Source organism: Vigna umbellata, chromosome 1, assembly GCF_029865625.1.
Source record: "Vigna umbellata cultivar VRB3 chromosome 1, Vumbellata_1.0, whole genome shotgun sequence".
NCBI classification, from domain to species: Eukaryota; Viridiplantae; Streptophyta; class Magnoliopsida; order Fabales; family Fabaceae; genus Vigna; species Vigna umbellata.
Genome location: NC_142165.1, coordinates 21,316,432 through 21,337,423, shown reverse-complemented (window position 1 = coordinate 21,337,423; position 20,992 = coordinate 21,316,432). Strand labels below are relative to the sequence as shown.

Sequence of the window (20,992 nt, the reverse complement as noted above, 5' to 3'; positions counted from 1 at the left end):
ACCAATTCTCATTCAATCCCAAGCCGGTAAAATAAGATGAATGATAAGTTCATCCAAATGTTGTTTAAAGTATAAAGGATGTATGTGAGAAGACTTTCTAAATCCATCCAAAAGTCCTATAAAATAGAGGAGCAATTATGTTTTTATAAACATTCCTGAGGGTGGCTTCAACGGTTACATCATGGCTCCAACTGCAAGGTTTCCTACCAAGGTGGATTTTCTCTGTGGCTCAGGCCTCGTGCTTTTATGTTGGAGCCCTTGAGATAACTTCTAGGAGAAGAATTCTTTGTGGCTTCAGCCTTAGGTCCAGTGCTTAAGGTTTCCCTCCAAGATAAATTTCTTTATATGGCTTTGGCCACAAATGTCACGCTTTAGCCACACCAAAGTCAATTTGTTAGAAATTGCTTAGAATTCCTCTATTTTCTGTACTTTTGTCCTTTGACTCTCTATGTTCATCAAAATCTATAAAACAAGTAAAATTTGGATGATTGCTACAAATAGTTAACAAAATAAAAACAAGACAACAGTCACATTAATATCAAAATTAACTCATATTGTACACTTATCAATCAACAACCTAATCATGAAAGAGTCTATTTTAACCAGTAACTAATTTCAAACTCCCTATGTAACCACTAATTTTACACCCTTCTGATCTAAGGTTATTGTCTTATATCCATCATTAACTATAAGAATGAAATTAACACAGAGTCAATCCATCTGGAAGGTGATATTTAGATCCTTCAAAGTTCAACATCTCAAATTTATTTAGAATTTCTGTCCTAAACAACAAAAAAACACTTATAGTTAAAAAAATGTTATACAAAACCCCACAAGTAAAAACATTTAGAATTAAGACAAGAAACCATTTCAAATTTAATCACAAGTGTGCACCCTCTTCATTCCACCAAGATTCTTCTTTTCTTAATCCTTTTACTTTCCCAAACCATATTTACAATCTAGGCTTAAACACTTAAACACAAAAATGAAACACAACAATACCACAACCCTTAAGTCATCTTAAAGATGATCAAATATTAACTCCTAAACTATATTATCATTAAGCTGAACATATAACTAACACAACAAAAACACTATACCTCACTTACCATAAATCATGTTCAACTTGTTCTAATACTATAAATGTAACACCTTAAAATATAAACTATCAAATGTACTACAAACCCATAAAAGAGTTGTACAAAGCTTATATCCATACAAAGTACAAATTTAAACTTACTAAAATACCTATAAATAATACAAATATTTAAAAAATATAATTCATGCTCTAATTCAAAAACATTTTTGCTTCCAACATATGAACTATTAAGAATAAAATACTTCAAGAAGATATGCAAGTACATCCTGAATTGCTAAACAGAGCACCTATTTTGCATAGATTAGATATACATTCTGACCCATCTTAGTAAAGGGATGCCCTGTTTGTTTGCATCAAAGTACTAAAAAAGAGTTTATTATAGAACACTTTACTAATATTTACTTTAAATTCATTATTAAAAGGAGTAAAATAAAGAGAAATTGTAATAAATAAAATTAGTAATAAAGATAGTGACACACGTAGTGGTCTCATTTTTTTATATCTTAACCTTCCTCGTTCCACCACATAATGATCCATAAGAATCTAGGTAAATAATGATATATTATAATAATGTAATAAAGTGTGAATTGTGTAAAGTAAAGAAAAAGTAATTGAAATAAATAAAATAAAATAAAATCAGTAATAATGATATTGATGCACATAACGGTCTCATATTTTAATATCTTCAGCTATTCCATTCTACCATACAAGGTTACATAATAATAAAATAGTAATCTAGTAAATAATGATGTATTATAATAATGTAATAAAGTGTGTTGAGAAGTATAAATAAAAGAGAGGGAAGGGTTTTCATCTACTCTTCCACATAACACCATTCCTTTATTTTTTGGCTTAAATGTTTATTTCGTCTTTATTTTTTGGCTTAATTGCTTACTTCTTCTTCATATGTTAAGAGGTCAATTTTTGTTTAGTATCCGATTTTAAAAATGAAGACATTGGTCCCTATGTTATGAAAAGTGTATGAATAAGGTCTTGTCTGTTAAGTTGACAACAACATCTTTAAGTTCATCCTGATGTGGCCGTACTTTTTCTCTTCTCTCTTCTGTTGTCCAACTTTTTCTCTCTCTTGTTCAGCTTTTTCTTTGATGATTTGTTGAACTTGTTCTTTCTTTGTGGACCTTATTCATATACTTTTCATAACATAGGGAATGTCTTCATTTTTAAAACCGGATACTAAACGCATTTAAGCCTTATTTTTTTATACTCTCAAATTTTCTAGAAGTTGGTAACATATTGAGTAGTTAAAGTGCTTAGGAGTATTTTGCACCAATTAGAAATCCAAGTGAGGGATGCTAGTTTAATTTACTAATTGTCTTGTTTTGAATTTGATAACTTGATTTTGATGGCATGATTATTGGAGTGCTATGTTGAGTTAATTTATAATTAATATGCTGTTAAACTTTTGGGTTTTGTGTTATAATGATAGTTGTAAGGAAAATTAGAAATAATATTTTATGCATGTTTATGTTTATTTGGTATGATATGTTATGTTTTAGATTTTTAAGTTTTTATATTTTCATATATCTTTTTTTCCTTATTGGACTACCACAATATAAATCTGGTCTCTCTTATGTGCTTTGATTGCATATACCTATATTTGGTATTGTCTTGTTTCCATGTTTATGATTTCCCCTGTTTTATGTCTTTTGAACTGTTTTAGTCAAATTTAATTTCTCACTTTGTCAACTGTTAAATTAAGTTAACATTTTGATATCTAGTTCCTAAAAGATATATCTTCATTTTTACTGTTGGATTTATTGGTTTGATGTTTGTATTTAGAAAAATTATTTTCTCTTATTTGAGAGAGATAAACACTATCCTATTTATGTTTTTTAGTTATCTATGTAAAACCTCGTTAACCGTTAAATCATACTGAAATTTTGATATGTAGTTCCTAACACATATATCTTCATTTTGACAGTTAGGATTATTGTTTGATATTTGTATTTAGAAGAATTAGTTTCGCATATTTGAGAGAGTTGAACACTACCCTATTTCTAATTGAGTTGTATGTGTAAAACCTTAATTATAAATTAGTTAACCGTTAGATCAGACTTAAACTTTAATATATAATTTCTAAAACATGGTTCTTTACTTTGATAGTTGGTATTGTCATATAAATGTTTGTTGTTAGAGGAACCAGTTTGAAAGTTTCAAGAGAGATTTGAGTGCCACATTGTTTCTATGTTTTTGTGTTGTCTTGATAAAACCATGATATCTACTTTATTTAATATTTGATCGATATGAATTTTAATATATAGATCATAAAATATGTATCTTCAATTTGACTGTTGTGATTGTGAAATAGATGTTTATGCTTAGAAAAATTTATCTCGTAATCTTAAGTAATAATAGCAAAATTATTTTGTTATGGATGATTAGTGTGAAAAAAAGGAAAAATTAGAAGTTAGAAATTACATGATTGAATGACCTTGATTCATGAAATATGTTTGTTTGAATAATAGATTGCATGTATAGAATGTTGTGTTCAGTATAAATTGCCATTGATAGTTACTATGATGTATGAAAATGGGATTTGTAAATGAGAAGAAAAATATGAGTTAGGTATTTGATAACTTGAGTTAAGGCTACTTAAATGTTAAAAAGGAAATTTAATGATAAATTTTTAGTATTTAAATTGAAATAAACAATACATGGTTAATGATATATGATGAGTTGAATTAAGGAAAGATAACTATGTATATTGAGGTGTAATAATTCATATGGTATGTGATATGTAAATTAATGGTGTGAATGTTATGAATGTAATAACTCCTACGGAAGGAGTACAAAGATGTTGAGTGGTGTTAGACACTATATTGAGAAGGACTTTGAAGAGACTATCCCAACTCTATTAGTAGTGGACTCACATAGAGGAAGAGATTTAGTTATGAGAGTCATAAGAGGTTTTGACCCGTTTTGAGGTTCAATATGAAATAAGATCGAATCTAGTAGATTGGGAAACTAACCAATGTAATACTCTAGAGGGATTACAATCTCCGTGTAAAGTCTATAGTTATAGCTCTCAAGCAACAAGAATTGGTTATGACAGGTATAAAGTCTCTAAATTGCTCAATACAGTAGTCTTTTAGAAGTACAATCGAAATAGGTACGGTACATTATGCTTAAGCCAAGGGATTGTGTTATGTTATTTAGTCATGAAGGTTGTGTTGTGTGATAAACATTGGATTCTTGATATAAATTTTGAATTGGACTGGAGTCATTATAGGTAAATATTATAAACTTTTATGAGCATGATCTTATGTAATATATTGATGTTGAATATATTATTTGAGTTTTAACTTGTTAAATTTTTACTAGTTTATTCTTATATTTTTGTGGTCGTGGTTTCAACTTACACTAATCGTGTATGTACTATATTTGAGTAGAGTTAAGTAGATCTTGAAAAGGATAAGCACAATGAGATTGAGACTCTTTACAAAAAATAATGGATTGCTTATATGTATCTATCATATGTAAGTCTTTTGAAAATGTATTGTTTCTATCTTCTCTTAGTATATTTTTATGGAAGATCATAAATAAATTATTGGATAAATGTGAATAATTGCATGCTTTTCACCGCCGGTTACTAATAATGAATGATGTATTGACTAATTACTGATGTATAGACTAGTCAGGCCTCAGGATTGTTACATAGTTATTTCTTAAATTATGATTAGTTTGATATAATTTTCATATTAACTCTATAAATATATTTTAAATAAACTTAAAATTTTTCTCAATATTTAAAATGGACTGACTTATTCTCAATATTTTCATTATTCTTGAAGAAAGTTATTTATTTCTTATGTAAAAAACGTTAAAGCTTTTAGAACATCTTATGAAGTGTATTTATTTAACTTTTTAATATTTTTTATGAAGAAGAATATCAATTTGTTAACAATGAGAGCTTCATATGGTGTGTAAAATAATGAAGTAAATTATCTACCAAAGCTGTGTTAAGAATTCGTACAACAATCGAAAGAGATGTCTAAGAAAATGAAACAAGTATCAGTATTTGGAAAAATAAACAAAATTCCCAAACCCTCTATCTTATCATAATACATGTCTTCCCATGAACTCTTAATTTGGAAAGTTCATATCAAAGAAATCTCAAGCAGAAGAACCCCACATGCGTCACCTTCTGCAACTTGAGCAACATTTAGATAACCTCATTCTGAGTGTAAATTGTGAATGAAATTTGCAGTTTCAAATTTGATCTACGGAAAAATTTCATGCAGTTCCAAGGACACGAACGTGATAGGGTGGTCCACGACAGAAAATTGGCTCAGAAGCCGAGGTTGTCTTCGCACGAGCACGAAGAATGTCATTTGCATCATCAATCACTGCTGCAGCAAGTAGTGTATACTCTCCAGGGACAAGAAAATGAAGGCAGAACGAGTGTCTAATTTGTTGAAGTGGGGGAATTTCCATAGCAATGTCACTCAGAACACCTGAAAAAGAGCTATTCAGGCAAGCATGTACAATGAGACCAATTCAAATGCATGCTGATTAGAAAAGACAATCATTAACTTAGAAAAGGTTTAATACTTATTAAGTCCCAACAAATTTTTCAAATTCTAATTTTAGTCCTGATTTAGTGTTAAGTGATAACGTGACAGCTGCTAATATTTTTTGGATAAATTATGTTTGTAGTCCTTCATCTTTTTAAATAATTTAACTTTAGTCCATTAACTTTTTGTTGACCAATTTTGGTTCCTTATCTCTTCATGAAATTAAATTTTACTGCACAGTCTTAGTCTCAACTATATTTATCATTGATTTTGGATTTCCTACCATCTAAGTTAGGGAATAAGATTGGTAAAAAAATTGTTGAATGAATAAAAGTGAATTTCAGAAAAAGATTAAAGGCGAATTTTTTGAAAAATTAGAGACTGAAATATAATTTACCTAAAATATGTATGTGTCACGTAAAAAAAATTGATGAGATGGCACCTGACATGGTTGATACCGTGACTATCATGTCATCACTTAACACTAATACTACCGACGGGAACTAAAATGTTAATGGTAGAAAAGTTCATGGACAAAGAACAGTCAATTTTTTGTTCAGGGACTAAAATTAGAATTTTAAAAAAGATTAGGGACTAAAAACTTAATAAAGAAGGAATTACCCGTCCATAGAACAGTCGCTTTGGTACCATCTACACAATTTTCCCCGGCTACATCTCTGCATGTAATATTAAGACTCATTTTGAGCATATCTTTAGTATTATTACGAACCAGAACTTCCATTGCGGTCATTTCATGTGCAATCACGGAACCTTTGGAAGCAGCAGATGCAGATTCTTTATCCGGATCAGCTGTTGTTGATTCAGAACCATCTCTAACAAGCCTGAAGCCAAACGTCAATGGATCTGGAAGTAAAATATCCATGACTGATGTTTGGAGAGCAGCCTGGATAGCTTCTTTAATATTTAACTCCCCAGAGCTATTCCGTCCTGATTGCCATCGAACCTTAATCCTAGATATAAGGTTCTTGATGCAAGCATTTAGTTCAGCTTTGGTGTTCTTCTCTGAGAAGGATGCATTTCTTCCTCCATTCCCATCTAACTGGGTATCCTTCATAAAAAAGGAATCGTCAAGAACAGGTAATTTAAAATGCTCAAGAGGCACTAGAACCCTCGCGGAGCAATCTCTATCAATTCTTGTTTTAGGATAGACATATTCAGTTGCACCCTGATCAGAAAAATGGTTGTTCTCACTGCTTGAGTTCTCCAGTTTGACAGAGACATTGATTTCAAACACAACATCAGTCGGATTAGATAACTCAAGTTCAAGGAATCGAAGCCCCCAACTTCCTCTGAAAGGATCTATTTTCACCAATCTGTCCATTTTTGTCTCTGAGTTAACATGTTCATCAATAGACTTATTATTTACATCATCCAACTTCGGAAGACTTTCACCAACATGAGCAGGAAACTCCATTGAAAGAAGCTGAGCCTTCACAAAGGACAAGCCCTGCAAAACACAAATCTGCAGAGGAACAACAAGCCTTCTGCCAGGGGGCAGAGTAGATCCATTTGTTGGAGTTTCTTCAGAGGTTTGCATCGGACCTGAAATAGATAAACAGCACTGGTTGCATATATAAAGGATTTCACACAGGACAATAATGGTCCCGACAACACATGAAGCTACAAAATGAGAAAATGACACCATAAAAATCATTAAAAAGCATGTATGTGCTCAATACTTAATCCCAGTGCGCCATGAGATGGGAGCTATTGATAATTACAGAATAGCATGCAAGTGAACAATTATATTGGTAAAACAAAAGGGAAAAGGGTGAAGACAGAAAATAAAAAAGGGGATCAAATTTGATTAAATATCAGAATCCAGAAATAAAAAGGGGTTGATCTTAAAGACTGCAGATTGAACAGATAAGTTAATCCAGAGGAAAACAAGAAATACTACTGATTGTAATTGAAGACAATACCGGCATAGTGGATCAACAGCGATGGGCTGCTTCCATCTTTGGAATGCCTCATATTGTTCCCTGAGACAGTCTTCCCTGCACCAGCATCTGCATCCACCAAGCCAACCTGCCAGGCTCTCAAGGTCACAGGGAATGTAACTTCTGCTCCAGGTCTCAGAGGGAGGCAAGATTTCAATGTTTCAGAAGAATATGAAATTACAGAATCTTGATTTTTCCCGGACAATGAAATATGGGCCTGTTCAATTGGAACAGTACCGGCATTAGCCAGGCGAATCCACACATCCCGAATTTCACCTTCATATAAAATGATGGCTCCATCACCTCCAACAACATGTGATACCAATAATGGAAGTGGTGGTACTACAGAAATATTAGGAACAGAGACATTTTTCAACTTTGGAGATCCACAGCATCGAAAAGGGTCAGAAAGGACCAGCCCTTGTGAGGCCCCAAGGAGTAGATTATCAACCTCTTTAAACAGATGTTCAGTAATAACACCAAAACAGTGAACAATGCATCCAGGAATTGAAACTGGCCCCACTGATGTTGGAATACCAGATAAGGTGATCACTTTTGAAGAATTTGGTAGAAGGCTTACACTTACGGGGAAAGCATCAAAATTCCCAGAATGCACGGATAAATAGATGCTATCAACCCTTAAATCAAAGCCACATGGGTTTGCTAATTCCACCAAGACCTCAACAGGTTCTCCAACAATCCAAATAAGCTCATGCTTCTTGGTATTATTAGACTCTCCTTTACTGAATGGTGTATAAATGAAAGGTCCAGAAGGAGCAGCACCAGCCCACCAATCTTCTCTAGCAGAACTGCGCTTTATTATGTCTATTTGTGTTGGATGGAGAGGAAAGGAATGCAGCCTAGAAGCAATTCATAATCAAGTTTCTATTTTTGTTAGTTTTCCGAATTTGTGACTCAAGAAATAAGCATTTGAAAAACTTAATAATGATGCCAAAGCAGAGAAAAAAATGATAAGGATTTCCCACAGGACAAAATTAAATATCTCAGGATTCTGAAAACCCAATTATAGAGATACATTTTTTCTAATGCTATCACAAACTATTTAGTTATTTCATTCAAGAGAACACTTCAATCATTGTCTTTGGTTCTCAAAAATACCTATTTGATATGACAACATAAACAGAAAAATATTAAAACAACTATACAGGAATATTCAACTCCATATATCGGATGAGTCAAAATACAGTAAAATGGAATGAAGTTCAAGTTTTGATAGGGACTATTCAGAAAAACGTAGTTATAAGCTGCTATTCTAATAAATGTCAGTCATCATTAACTCTAGCTTCATTTTGCATAAGTACAAATGAGCTGGCATTGAAAGGATTATGACACTACGATTTAGTCATGATATACCCCAACAAATGCTAAATGACTTGGTGGTGGTTGTTGTCAAAATTGTTGTCGTCATTGTGGTATGACTTTAACATGATATGAGTTGTAGGAAAAGAAATCTTTAACCAAGTAAATACCTCACAAAGGGTAAAGCAGGATCAGCACAACGAGTCCCTGGTGGCAGCCTGTCAGCTGAATTTGAAAGTGCATTAGCAAGGCCATTTTGCCCAGCAGGTGTTATTAGAGGATAGTAGGATCTAAGGAGTCGTGCTGCTGCACTCCATGCAGTAAGAGGATCACCAGCACGGACAGCAGAAAGTAGAATTTCTCTTAATACAACCATCTGGAGGGTACTCCATTGAGACTCAAATAGTGAGACTGCTGATTGGTGGTTTGCTTTCCCACTATCAGCATGATTTGATACAATTCCATTCTGCAAAGAAGTAACAACTTAAGTTCTAAATCTATAAATGCATGTGCTGGTCAATAATAAAAGTCATTTCAACTATCAAATTTGTTTGAGCTCTGATTTTAGTAAATGTTTTTATACTAAACTTAAAACTTTGGATAATTTGTGCCATCCACTAAAAAATCTAAATACTAGATGCTAATAGGCAAACTCAGTGTGCACAAGTTATATGGAAGCACAGATATTCAAATAAAAAACGCTAATGCCATATAGTTCACGAACTAGCTACATAAGATATAAATAATTCAAAATCATATAAATCCTTTCAAGACCAAACATTATAACATCTTTGCATATGTTTCCATTGTGATGATGGACTTTTACTCTTCTAATAATAAATTCCACAAAATAAAGCACCGTATTTTTTGACAACTAATGAGATAGATCAATGCTCAAAATGCTTTTCTATTATTATCCTGACTTCAAATTTTTTTTCGTTCCTAACCAACATCAGAGCAATACAAGAAAATATTTATGAGCAGTAACAACCTAGACTAGGGGTCAGGTTAGTCAAAGCAACTAGATAACAGAGCTGGCAACAGTTTAAGCTCTTACAAAATGGTTTAAGCCTAATTCAACATTAGAAAACTAGCTCACAGGTGAAGATTGCAACCATCATATATTGTATTTTGGTACTATCTATACTAGATGTGAGGCTTGGGTTTTTCCTAATACAAAGTGATCTAGATTCAACTCAATATTACAAAACTAGCTTGTAAGGTGAGGATTATCATCACTTATATACTGTATTTTGACACTATTACTAGACAATATGGACTTGGGGTTTTCCAAATATAAGCAAGAAAAAACCAAAATCAGATATTAGCACTGGTAATGCAATACCACCATAGCAACTACTAATGTCCTGTTTCAGTGCAAATATGCCAAACCAATCCTAACTTTCTGCCCAATGCATAAATTAATTATATAGCAGGCATATATTTCAAGCATACCAATTGTAAAACAAAATTTGGTGCTCTGAGTGGTTAGGCTTGGTAACTCACACTGTGCAAAGAATGATCAGAGATTGATGATCTACTTTGAACATGATAAGCTTTGGTGGTCATTGCCAAAACTTGCATAGCACTAATTGCAGCCAATCTATTTTCTTGCTGCAGATATAACTGTGCAACCTGCCTTGAGAAAAATGCAGCTTTTCTATGGTATCCCAGACTTCCATACAGACGAGCTATTTCAATATACAATATGAGTCTATCACTTGCGTCAATTAAAGATTTAGCACCATCTGCAGCTGTGGTCAACAACTCCACCACCTCCTTGGCCAGCTCTCTCCTTTTAATTGAGAGAATTTAGATAAATTGAAGTCAAATGATGAAAACAAGAATATTGCTTTATGAAAAACAGCACCTCAAATTCCTTTAAACTTTGTGTATACAATGGGAAAGATAATCAGATTATAATGTCAACTGTTTTGGTTAATCGGACTCATTGCTTTTGCAAATTTAATTTGCGAAGCACAGGCAGATATGTTGATCTAACTTGTAAAAGCCAAAGAAACGAACAGCAAAATTTATGTCAGAATGAACATGGTGCATAATCTTTCTTTAAAAATACTCTAAGCTGTACTTAATATTCATAACACATCAACATAGTTCAGTTATTGCATAGTAAAAGCTCAGAAAAGAATGTACCTGCAAAGAAACCTTGCTAATTTCAAAGTAGCTTCAAGTTCAAAAGTTAGGGGAGAAACTCTGCATGAATAGATTAAAAACAATTAAGATTGACAACCAGTGGTATTTGAAATAAACAGCGAGAGGTATAAATACAAAAGATTAATATAATTAGATAAAGGACAATTATGGAGTGTACTAAGAGATCAGTTAATGAACGCTCAAAGCAGAGCCTTTTACCGCTGAGCATTATCTTGTGACTTCTTGTAATTCACTATCACACTATTATAACGATATCTAACTTCTTCTTCCAGTGCTGAATCTTTTTGGCCCATTCGGTCAATCTGGTACAATGAAATAAATTAATTAAAAGATAGAGATGTGAATGCAGGCAAAAGTCACACTGCTCATCAGGATAAGTCATGGTCACCATATATCCACCATCCTGTTCTTTACCTTGCATTGTCACTACCTCATTTTATAAAACTATTAAAATATGAATAGCTACTATGCATGCTATGCCATAATAGCTCCAGAAAAAACAGTAGTGCCTAAGTTTACCTTTAGATTCATTAGAACTGAAAGTGTCTAAATAATAAATCAATAACCAAATTATATCAGACGCACATCATTTCCAAGTTCAACTAATTTTGACCTTTAACCTCACCCTTATAATATATATCCATAATCCAGAGAAAACAAATGTCAGAAAGATTCATATGATTGTCTTCCGCACATCTCATTCTTCTGTTTCAAGGATTCAGATAAATACCTTATTTAATTTGAGTGCCAATGAGGACAAAGATATTTTAGTCATTAGTGTCTTTTCTTTGGCACTATGGCCGACTAACTAGTTGAGACTTTATAATTACTTAGACAGTTACAAGATGAATACTTCTGTTCTTCTAACATTGCATGCAACTGCATAAGAAATAAAGCACTAGTAACAAGTAGTTAATTTTTCAAGTAGGTAGATCAATAATATACGATTGCCAAAGTGCATGATCTTCAATCAGTTTTCAAAATAAAAACTAATCATAAAACGAAGTTTTAATTTTCAGACAGATGACATATACAATCAACAAAACAAAGCGCACAAAGTCCATACATTCTCAGTGATACATAAAGTCCCAAAAAAATACACAGCACATAGATTGCATGACCATACAGGCCATAACGTTTAATATCAAATAAAACAATAATGAAAGGAGAAGATGAGAAAATACCAGCAAGGCACAGACACTACCCTCCAATGCTCCAGCATACCAGAAGTAATCACCAGTTAACCTGGAAAGTTCCAATGCAGTAGAATAATGAGCATTGGCATCGACAGGGGACCCTGCCAGCAAACAGTAATCACCAATGGTCTTCTGGGCACGCCCAAGCCTTCTCTTTTTGGCCTTGATAACCTGCATTCCAACAACACACTCGAGCATGAACCTAACCAAACTAAACCACAGCAGAAACAATCAATCTAAAACAAAAGCAAATAGTTTTCACACAACACCACTAAAAATGAAAAAAAAAAATAAAATAAAATCAGGACACCTAAACATGAACACCTCCTCTGAGCTGAGACTAGCTTGAGAATCTAAAGGCGTCTTGAGAATGGTTCCGGAAGATTCTGCCTGAAGCACCCATTTCTCAAACTCCATAAGCAGTGACGCAGCAATCTCTTGCATCATAGTGTTCAAGTGGAACTCCAATGTAGGACGATCTGCAGGAGGAAACAACCTCAAATTTCCCCCTTTCTTACTTCCTTCCTCAAGCTACAAAACCAAAAATGAAAAAAAAAACAAAAAAACTATTAGACAATTTCATTTTGATCGCTTTCTTCGCTAAATAGCAAAACTCAGTGAAATTAAGGAAAACACAAAACTATAAGATTGTTTCTTTTCAAACCATTTATTCACTAAATTGCTAAAACCGGAAAAAACCTACAGAACCATTATTCAGTCCATTCCTTAAATAAAAATGTCAAAAATAGAGAAATAAAACTATAGGACTACTACTTTTAGATCCATTCCTTCACTAAACTACAAAAAAAATAAAACAGAGGAAATGCAAGACAAAAACATACAAGACTTCTCTTCAATCCATTTCTTCAGTAAAAATTGACAAAAGAGAAATATAAACTACATAACTTTTTCTTTGGTCTGTTTCTTCATTAAATTGCAAAAAACAGCGGAAATATAGAGAAAAAACCTACAGAACCTTCATCTTCTTTGATCCATTTCTTTACTAAATTGGCACCACAGGGGAGATTAAAGTAAAAAGAAAAAACGTAACAGTTTTGTTCCGATCCAGTTCTTTACTATATCACCAAAAACAGAGAAAATTACGAAAAAACCTATAACATTGTTTCATCTTGTTTATCGAATTGCCAAAATAAATGAAATTAAAGTTATAAAATCCGGTAAGACAGTTCATTTCTTCTGATCCATTCCCTCAGTGGGAAATTAAACCAAAGAAATATTACGTTATTATTTCGTATTTTACCCATTTCTTCACCAAATCGACACGAAAATAAGAAATTGAACAAGAAAGCGAAGCACGACCTGCGAATCGTTAGGGCAGAAGGCGAAACAGCGATCAACAAGGGAAGAGGGGAAGGACTTGCAGACATTGGTGAAAAGGTCGACGGCAGCGTCGAGATCGGAGGAGGAAGGACAGTGGACGATGCCGACGACGCCGAGAGTTTTGCGGTTCGACTGAAAGTCCTCCCAGGGACTGGGCGGCGCGCCGCCGAGGACAAACTTGAAGCGGAGGGATCCGGAGTCCCAGGGCTGGACTGCGAAGGGGGACTTCTGGTGCTCTGTGTAGAAGGAGCTAATGGCGGAGAGCGGGATCGTGTGCAGCGGGAGCAGCATGGTGTAGTAGTCCCGCAGCACGTTCGACGGCACCGTTCCTACCGGAACAACTGCCACCTGAATCATCGCCGATCCTTCGATGCTCACTTCCGGCTCCATTGCTGTGGTGGTGCTTGGCTACTTCCTCTTTCCAAACCAAGCTTATACCATAACTAACAACATCTCAGAAAACTTGAAATTACTTCTATATCCTCTTAAATTTTCCAATATTCCTTACAATGAAAATTAATAAGTAAAGAGCCTTAATATCAAGAGTTTATAATAAATTAAAATATTAGAATAGTTATATGCTTGTTAATTGAATAAAAAAGCGGAACGTACTAGAAAATTAAAATAGACGATTTTAAGTTTTTGTATTTTTAATTTTTCTATACTTAGTGTTCCTCACCTTCGAAGTTAATGACTGTTTTGCCCTCATCTTGTTCTTTAAGGGGTTTTTCGTTGTAGTGTCGAAGTTTGTTTTCCTTTAAATTTCACTCTCATGTCGGTCTCTGTAGAGCGCGAAATTGCGTCGTTTCGGGATTCTGAGATTCGAAATAATCTTCGAAGAGTTCTCGAGTCATGCTCTAAAGTATGATCACTCACTCTTTTTTTTTCCGGAAAATTTGATTTTGTGAAATTTATTTATTTCTGTTTGTGTATAATAACGCTTGCAAATATTATTGGTATGGAATTATTGTTTTTGCTGTAAATTTTTCTAATGAAAGCTTCAAACTTTTAAAATGAATGCTTATGTTTGTGATGTTTAGAGTTGAAAGGATACTTGTTTACTAACATGGTGATGATGACTGTCGTGGTATTTTATACTTGGTAGTTGGTTGAGGCTGGAGATTTTCATGACTCTGAAAACACGGTTTCGGAGCTTATCGAGTATCTTGATTCTGTCTATGATGCTGCTGTGTCTGATCCAGATAGTGAACGCGCTGAGAATGAAGCTTTTGAAGCTATATCTGAGATCCACAGATATATTTGTTCTCCTTCCCTTGACCAGGTGGGTGAACTTCAACACTTCAATCATGTTTCGCATTCGGTCTTTTTATGTTTTCTAGTTCTATATCAGCCTCAGCCGACGAATTTCTTTATCAGTTGTAGGAGAAGAAAAGAAAAAATGCGTTAATTTTTTTAAGCTACAACTATTTCACTTTAGCTTTTAGAGAAGTTAAATTAAATGAGCTTCCATGAAGGGTAAGTACATAAGTTGATTTTATCTTATGTGAGAAACTTAATTCATGTTATCTTCTTGTTTTATATAGGTGTGTGTGGAAAGATTTATTCAATTACGTCCTTAGGAAAAATAAAGAAAAAAGGGAAAAATTTAGAGACATGAAAAGCAACTTGGAATCATTAGATGAAGGTCGGATGACTCGTATTTAAATTTGATATATCGGACCTAAAACATCCATTCCAGATTTGAGTCATTCAATTTCCATCCAATGATTTCTTTACACTGGCTATGTGGAAAAGCTGGCTGCACTGAAGCTGGCACCATGGGAGGCATCTAGTTATACTTTTATTCAAGAACCCTTTTATGGGACTAGAAATGAGAGATTAATGATTCTATGGAAAACATGTCATTTTTTGTATCATACAGTCTTTGGAGCTCACAGTTTATTGTAAAACTAAGAATGTGATGTGATTGTTTGCTGATGTGACAGGAAGTTGTTGATGCCCTTTCCTTTGAACTTCCAAAGGCTGTTTCAAAGTTTGTGGGGATTTCAAGTAGATTTTTGGACATTGCAACTAGCATCATCGATCAGTTTATAGTGAAATGTGGTCCAAGGGATATGCTCTCAATTCTCTGTAATGTGAGTTTGTTTTTATTGTTAGTAAATGCATATTACCACTTCCAAGACACACAATTTCACTTTAATACTCCCTTGCTAGTTAACAATACTATTAGCTATTGGATATTTTGTTGAACAAATTTCAATGGAGAACACCAATTAATCAATAATGCGGAAGACACAGTTACCATCAAAACCTCCACATATTCTGATATTCCTACATCTCATTCCACATGATGTATCGTTTGGCTTGAGATTCATTCCTTCCCTCTTTGTGACACCCCATCACTTAACCCTCACACCTTCTACTCACTTGTATTGCTCACATCCTGCTAGACCTTTGTCCTTACTCAGTTTGAAATATTCACTTTCTATCTAACGATCTTCTATCAAAAAGAAAACTCAAATTTTCTCATAATTACGTCATAGTTTTCATGCAAAGAACTACATGTCAGTGCAGTGTGACATTTAATTGATCTATTTTTTATTAATATTTTGATCATATGCTTCTGTTAATGTAATTGAACAGACATTAGGTTACTCAAGTAAGATCACCAAGGCTGCCAGTTACATTGTCCCTCCTTTATCAGGGATCTCAAAGGGTAATTGTTGCATTGACCTTTTTAATTAATGGATAGAATATAGAACTGTAATCTCTGTTCAAGGAATGAAATATGGAAGCAATTACCTTGTTAATTTTCTTGCAATGTAGAGCATGTGAATAACTTGACACTGGATTCCTTTCATGAAGTTATTTTTTGGTTTTGGTTTTGTTGATTATAAGTTGCTCTGGGCTTGTATGAAGACAACCAACTCCTTAGTCACTAGCCACTCTGACCTTTACATTTATAATCCAGGCTCGATCTTTTGCTCACAGCCTGAGTTGCATCAAAATTATGGCTATATTATGTTTATATTGGGAAAATTGAATACAATATTAATTTTATATTATATGGTTTGTTGAGATCAATTGTAGTTATTAATAAATTATTTATTTTCTTTCATTACTTTTGAAGAAAGTGGTAGGATCAATTTAAAAGAGATGATTTAAAAGGTATGGATGCTGTCTATTGAGTTTTGGTAAATTTATGAAGGATGAAACCAGAAAATCAGTTCCTTTCAGGACAGTATGCTTTTGGTTCAGCATTCTTGTGTGGCAAAATCTTTTGGGTTGAACATAGCTACTTGAATGCAGAGTTTAACAGGACTAATGACAATCAAATCTGACACATTATTTGTTTGGGTGAAGTGCATCATATATTTTATCACTGAACTTTTATATCTAATCTCAAATAAAATTTAATTAAAATAAATATTCTCAAGGTCCTAAGCTTCAGCTTGATACTACATCACTTGTCCTGTTAGCTGTCAATTGCATGCAGTTTTTATTGGATTCATTTTATTCGGCAAGATGATCAAGGGAGAATTTGTCGTGCTACTTAAGCAAATATTTAAACTTGGAAAGTATTTTTGTTGATGAAACGCAAAACTTTAATTCTAGCTTTGGCTCACTCTGTTCTGTCAATGATTTTAAGCCACACTATTTGAAGTTTTTTCTCATACTTATTTGCCTTTTCAGTCATTATTTCCATTAAGAGGCGTCAGTTTGAGCAAGTAAAAGAAGCTGTTCCTATAATACTTAATGTACTGAAAGTCGTGTCTTTGGAGTCAGAAGAAGAAGAAGAACTTGAGGATGTATTTGACAGAGCTGTTGGGATTGCAAATTCTATATGTGAAGTTTGCAATAAATTGGTCAGTCAATTTTAAAACCATGATCTTTTCTTTGTTGAAAAACTTAAATGTCTGATTTATTTTCAATTCTTTTTGCTGATATTTTTCTCTTTCCTCTTTTACCAAGGAGGGGGATGCAAAGCCGAAGCTCCAATCTGTTCTTGGTCTGTATGTCCTGCAATGCATGGTACATGTTTCTGTACTGCACTAAAACTAATTTTTTTAATTTGTATTTCTTCCTAACTAGTTCTTAGTAAAAGGGAGATATGATTTTATTGATGTTATAATGATTTGGCATGTTACCACGCACTTTCCAGGCTCTCATTTCTGCTAGTTTAGGGTATAAAGCTTCCAGATGTCATTCGTTTGTATTACAACTGTCACAAATATCTTCATACTGTGGCTTATCATATCTCAGTCTACTAACAACTTACGAAGTTGAGACTGTGGCAAGCTCCATTTTTGGAGGTAGTGCACTTGTTCACCTTGTTTCCATTAATTATTTAAAAGTAAGCACTAAACATCACTATATTTTTGTTAACCTCCTCAATTTTCCTGAAGATAAAGATCTCTGTATGGGTTTCTTATTTCATGTCAAACATGGTGCTGCTCTTTCAGGTTTGTGTTTGAATAATTACTCTGTAATTGAATCCATGCCTTTTCTGTTTTTCCTTTCCCTTTCACTAACCCATCAAACTCTTTTTTTTAAAGTAATTTGGGGACTTGTCTCAGAGGAGGTTGCTTATACTGCAAAAGAGAATTTGACTGCGATCAAGGACGAACTTTGTAATAACCAAACAAAAAGGTGGCAAGCAATAGGAACATTAAAGCAAGTACTTTCCTTTGTAAATCTACCATGGGAATTAAAGAAACATGCTATCGACTTCTTGCTTTGCATCACAGATGGAAGAATCTCTAGAAACTGCAATGAGGAGCATTCTGAATGGTCATCTTATATGCCTAGTCTTTTTTCAGCTTTGCAGGTTGTGTTCACTGCAATTTGTGACTTTTTGTTTATCATTGTTGAATCTTTTACTTTCTCAAATGAAGATGGAGAATGCTGATATGATATATGTTTCTATTATGTTTACACATTTAACCTTTCAGGCTGTAAAAATGGTTATCATGCATGCCCCAGAGCCAGAACTTAGAAAAAAATCCTTTGCTGTGCTAAAAGGAGTGAGTTTCTAATACTAGAGGCACCTCTTTTATAGTTATAAATGCTTGTTGAACTGCTTAATATCTTGGGCAAATTTTTCTTAAGATTTTTATGGTACTGTGCTAATGTTTACTCAAACTAGGTACTTGACGATATTCCAATTTCTCAAAGATTAGACATTTTGAAAGCACTGATTACAAATACTGACTCTTCCTCAATGGTAATGCTCTACCTAAATTATGATTTGTTTTGCATTTTTCTTTATTTTCAATTAATAGTTAAATCATCTCACGGTGATCTTGCACCCTTTTGAAGATTGCCATTTTCATCGATCTTATCCGGAAGGAAATGCACACAGCAATCTGCAATAGTAGATCAATAGTAAAAGATGCCCCACAGATAGAAAACAAAGCATTTCCAGATACCCCGTTTTGGAACCCTGGGGTCATAGAGTTGGTCGAGTTGGTTCTAAGACCTCCACAGGGTGGACCTCCTTTCCTACCTGAGCAGAGTGATGCGGTATTCTTCCTATTTTTTGCGTTCTTTGTAACTTATGTTAGGTTTAATTGGTCATTCGGTCTCTATACTTACCTACACCAACTTTTCATTTTAGTTCTTATATTTAAAACCCATACTTTTTGTACAAGCATTTTTTTGTCATAATTTGTGTGCCTTGTAGTAATTTTACACTGCCAGAAGATTTTAGGTATAGGAACTAAAATGAAAAGTCAGTGCGGGTAAAGAGACCTAATGATTTACGAAACCTTTGTGTAATCCTGGTTTCTTGAAATGCATTTTTTAGAAGAAGCATTTGGCGTAATTGTCATTTATTTTTTAGCTATGAATATGAACTGATATGAAAAGCCTTTAAGTAATGGCCTTATGTAATATTATGATCCACAGGTGTTGTCAGCCCTCAACCTATACCGATTTGTATTGATGATAGAATCTGCTGGTATGTAGCATCAATTAATTATCACTTATGGAAAAAAAATTACTGACAAGAAGTCTTGATTAAAAAATTATACTATTTGAAGCAGTGGTTAATGAGTTACAAGTTTTTGAGTTGTAGAAAATTTCAAAATAATCACTAACACTTGTTAAATATGAAATGAGACTTTCAAAATTGGGATTTTCAACAGATTTCAACTAATAATAGAGTGTGTTGGTAGTATTTATCTAATCTAAAAGTTAAGTCTAATTTGGAAGGATTTTCTATTTCATTGGTAACAGAAAAGACAAACTGCACTGGAGTGCTGTCAAAGAACAGTTTACTGAAGGCTTACAATGAATGGCTGCTTCCTTTGCGTACCCTAGTGACAGGTATAATGGCAGAGAGCAAGAGTGACCATGATGACTTTGCAGTTGACACTGTATGCACCTTAAATCCACTTGAGTTGGTGTTGTACCGGTGCATTGAACTTGTAGAAGAGAAGCTAAAGCAATCCACATAGGGTGCCCTTGGCAAGGATTTTTGAAAAATTTTTTAGTGCATGTTATTTTTGAAACATTTACGATTTAAACATCTAAAGTAAGGCTATTGGATGCAATTGAAATTGTAAATCATCCTTTCAGATGCAATGCAATTTCTACCATGTTTGAAATTTCGGATTCTTGATGTGAAAAAAAAAATGGAAGTTACTTGGATGTTGATCAGGGTTCTGTGTTTGGCTTGAATTGATCTTAGATGTTAAAATCTTCCTCCTTTTATCCACCAGAGAATTTGACATAGAAAAGGAAACCAGCAAAAGTATTTTTATACTTTGGGTGGTATCACTATACAATAACCTTAAAACTAATCATTTTCAGGAAACTAAAATACATTAAAATTGAATTCCTTTCATTTGTTTAATTTTTTTTTTAAGTTTTGTATGTGTAATGATTTAAGTGTATTAATTTTTTTTTTGTTTAGATAGAATATCTTGATTATCAATAAATATAAAAATTATTCTAATACTTAGTAATTTAAGATTATTAGATGATGATGTTTTTCAATTTATGTTGGGTGAAATTATTTTTCAATCGACTTTAAAAAAATATTCAATTGATGTTAATAAGAATATTTTTATTAAGATTATTTTTACTTAGCATTGATCATAATAACTATAATTATAATTATTTTGATTGATATTAATGAGTTATTTTTTTTGGAACTCTTTTATTGAGGTTAGTTTTAATTTTTTAATCGATGTTGGTTAAGAAAGTTAATTTTATTTATATAAATCAGAAAAATTCTAGTCATTATTGATATTTTTTATGCATTGGAAGAAGTTCTAAACGGTGCATGTTGGGAAAAAATTGATATCGATAAAGAAAAAGTAATCATTAGACTTTTACCAAAATTATGTTATCGGAAAATAATTTGTTGATATTGGTCGAAAAAAATTTGATTATAATTTA

The 20,992-nt window shown here is 33.2% G+C and overlaps 2 protein-coding genes across 5 annotated transcripts; one reads left to right on the top strand and one right to left on the bottom strand.

The window, feature by feature from the left end:
• Positions 1 to 5,037: 5,037 nt before the first annotated feature.
• TRS120 (transport protein TRS120) lies at positions 5,038 to 14,163 on the bottom strand. Of its 2 annotated transcripts, none has more exons than XM_047297854.2 (10): positions 13,607 to 14,149; positions 12,611 to 12,817; positions 12,275 to 12,457; positions 11,289 to 11,392; positions 11,070 to 11,129; positions 10,422 to 10,710; positions 9,086 to 9,381; positions 7,578 to 8,455; positions 6,256 to 7,197; positions 5,038 to 5,574 (listed from the first exon to the last, which is right to left on the bottom strand). In XM_047297854.2, exons 1-10 carry the CDS (start codon positions 14,015 to 14,017, stop codon positions 5,354 to 5,356), a joined length of 3,591 nt encoding a protein of 1,196 aa, XP_047153810.2. In that variant the 5' UTR covers positions 14,018 to 14,149; the 3' UTR covers positions 5,038 to 5,353. The 2 variants fall into 2 exon arrangements, with proteins under 2 accessions (XP_047153810.2, XP_087956202.1); XM_088100076.1 differs by having other exon boundaries at positions 5,431 to 5,585; positions 13,607 to 14,163.
• An 84-nt stretch (positions 14,164 to 14,247) lies between these two features.
• ALF4 (aberrant root formation protein) lies at positions 14,248 to 20,254 on the top strand. 3 transcript variants are annotated; one of them, XM_047297852.2, is made up of 14 exons: positions 14,248 to 14,489; positions 14,733 to 14,909; positions 15,574 to 15,723; positions 16,232 to 16,304; positions 17,282 to 17,454; positions 17,561 to 17,620; positions 17,751 to 17,901; positions 17,995 to 18,051; positions 18,145 to 18,416; positions 18,541 to 18,612; positions 18,735 to 18,812; positions 18,908 to 19,111; positions 19,496 to 19,547; positions 19,826 to 20,254. In XM_047297852.2, exons 1-14 carry the CDS (start codon positions 14,400 to 14,402, stop codon positions 20,044 to 20,046), a joined length of 1,830 nt encoding a protein of 609 aa, XP_047153808.2. In that variant the 5' UTR covers positions 14,248 to 14,399; the 3' UTR covers positions 20,047 to 20,254. The 3 variants fall into 3 exon arrangements, with proteins under 3 accessions (XP_047153808.2, XP_087956210.1, XP_047153809.2); XM_088100084.1 differs by lacking the exon at positions 17,995 to 18,051; XM_047297853.2 differs by lacking the exon at positions 19,496 to 19,547 and having other exon boundaries at positions 19,826 to 20,022.
• Positions 20,255 to 20,992: the final 738 nt, after the last annotated feature.

Coding starts and splice junctions, on each gene's coding strand:
- TRS120 (XM_047297854.2), bottom strand. CDS start 14,017: ATGGAGCCGGAAGTGAGCATCGAAGGATCGGCGATGATTCAGGTGGCA. Junction 11,393..12,274: donor GTAGTGTCTGTGCCTTGCTG/GTATTTTCTCAT, acceptor TCATTGTACCAG/ATTGACCGAATGGGCCAAAA. Junction 8,456..9,085: donor CCTGCTTTACCCTTTGTGAG/GTATTTACTTGG, acceptor AATTGCTTCTAG/GCTGCATTCCTTTCCTCTCC.
- ALF4 (XM_047297852.2), top strand. CDS start 14,400: ATGTCGGTCTCTGTAGAGCGCGAAATTGCGTCGTTTCGGGATTCTGAG. Junction 18,052..18,144: donor ACATGGTGCTGCTCTTTCAG/GTTTGTGTTTGA, acceptor TTTTTTTTAAAG/TAATTTGGGGACTTGTCTCA. Junction 18,813..18,907: donor ATACTGACTCTTCCTCAATG/GTAATGCTCTAC, acceptor ACCCTTTTGAAG/ATTGCCATTTTCATCGATCT.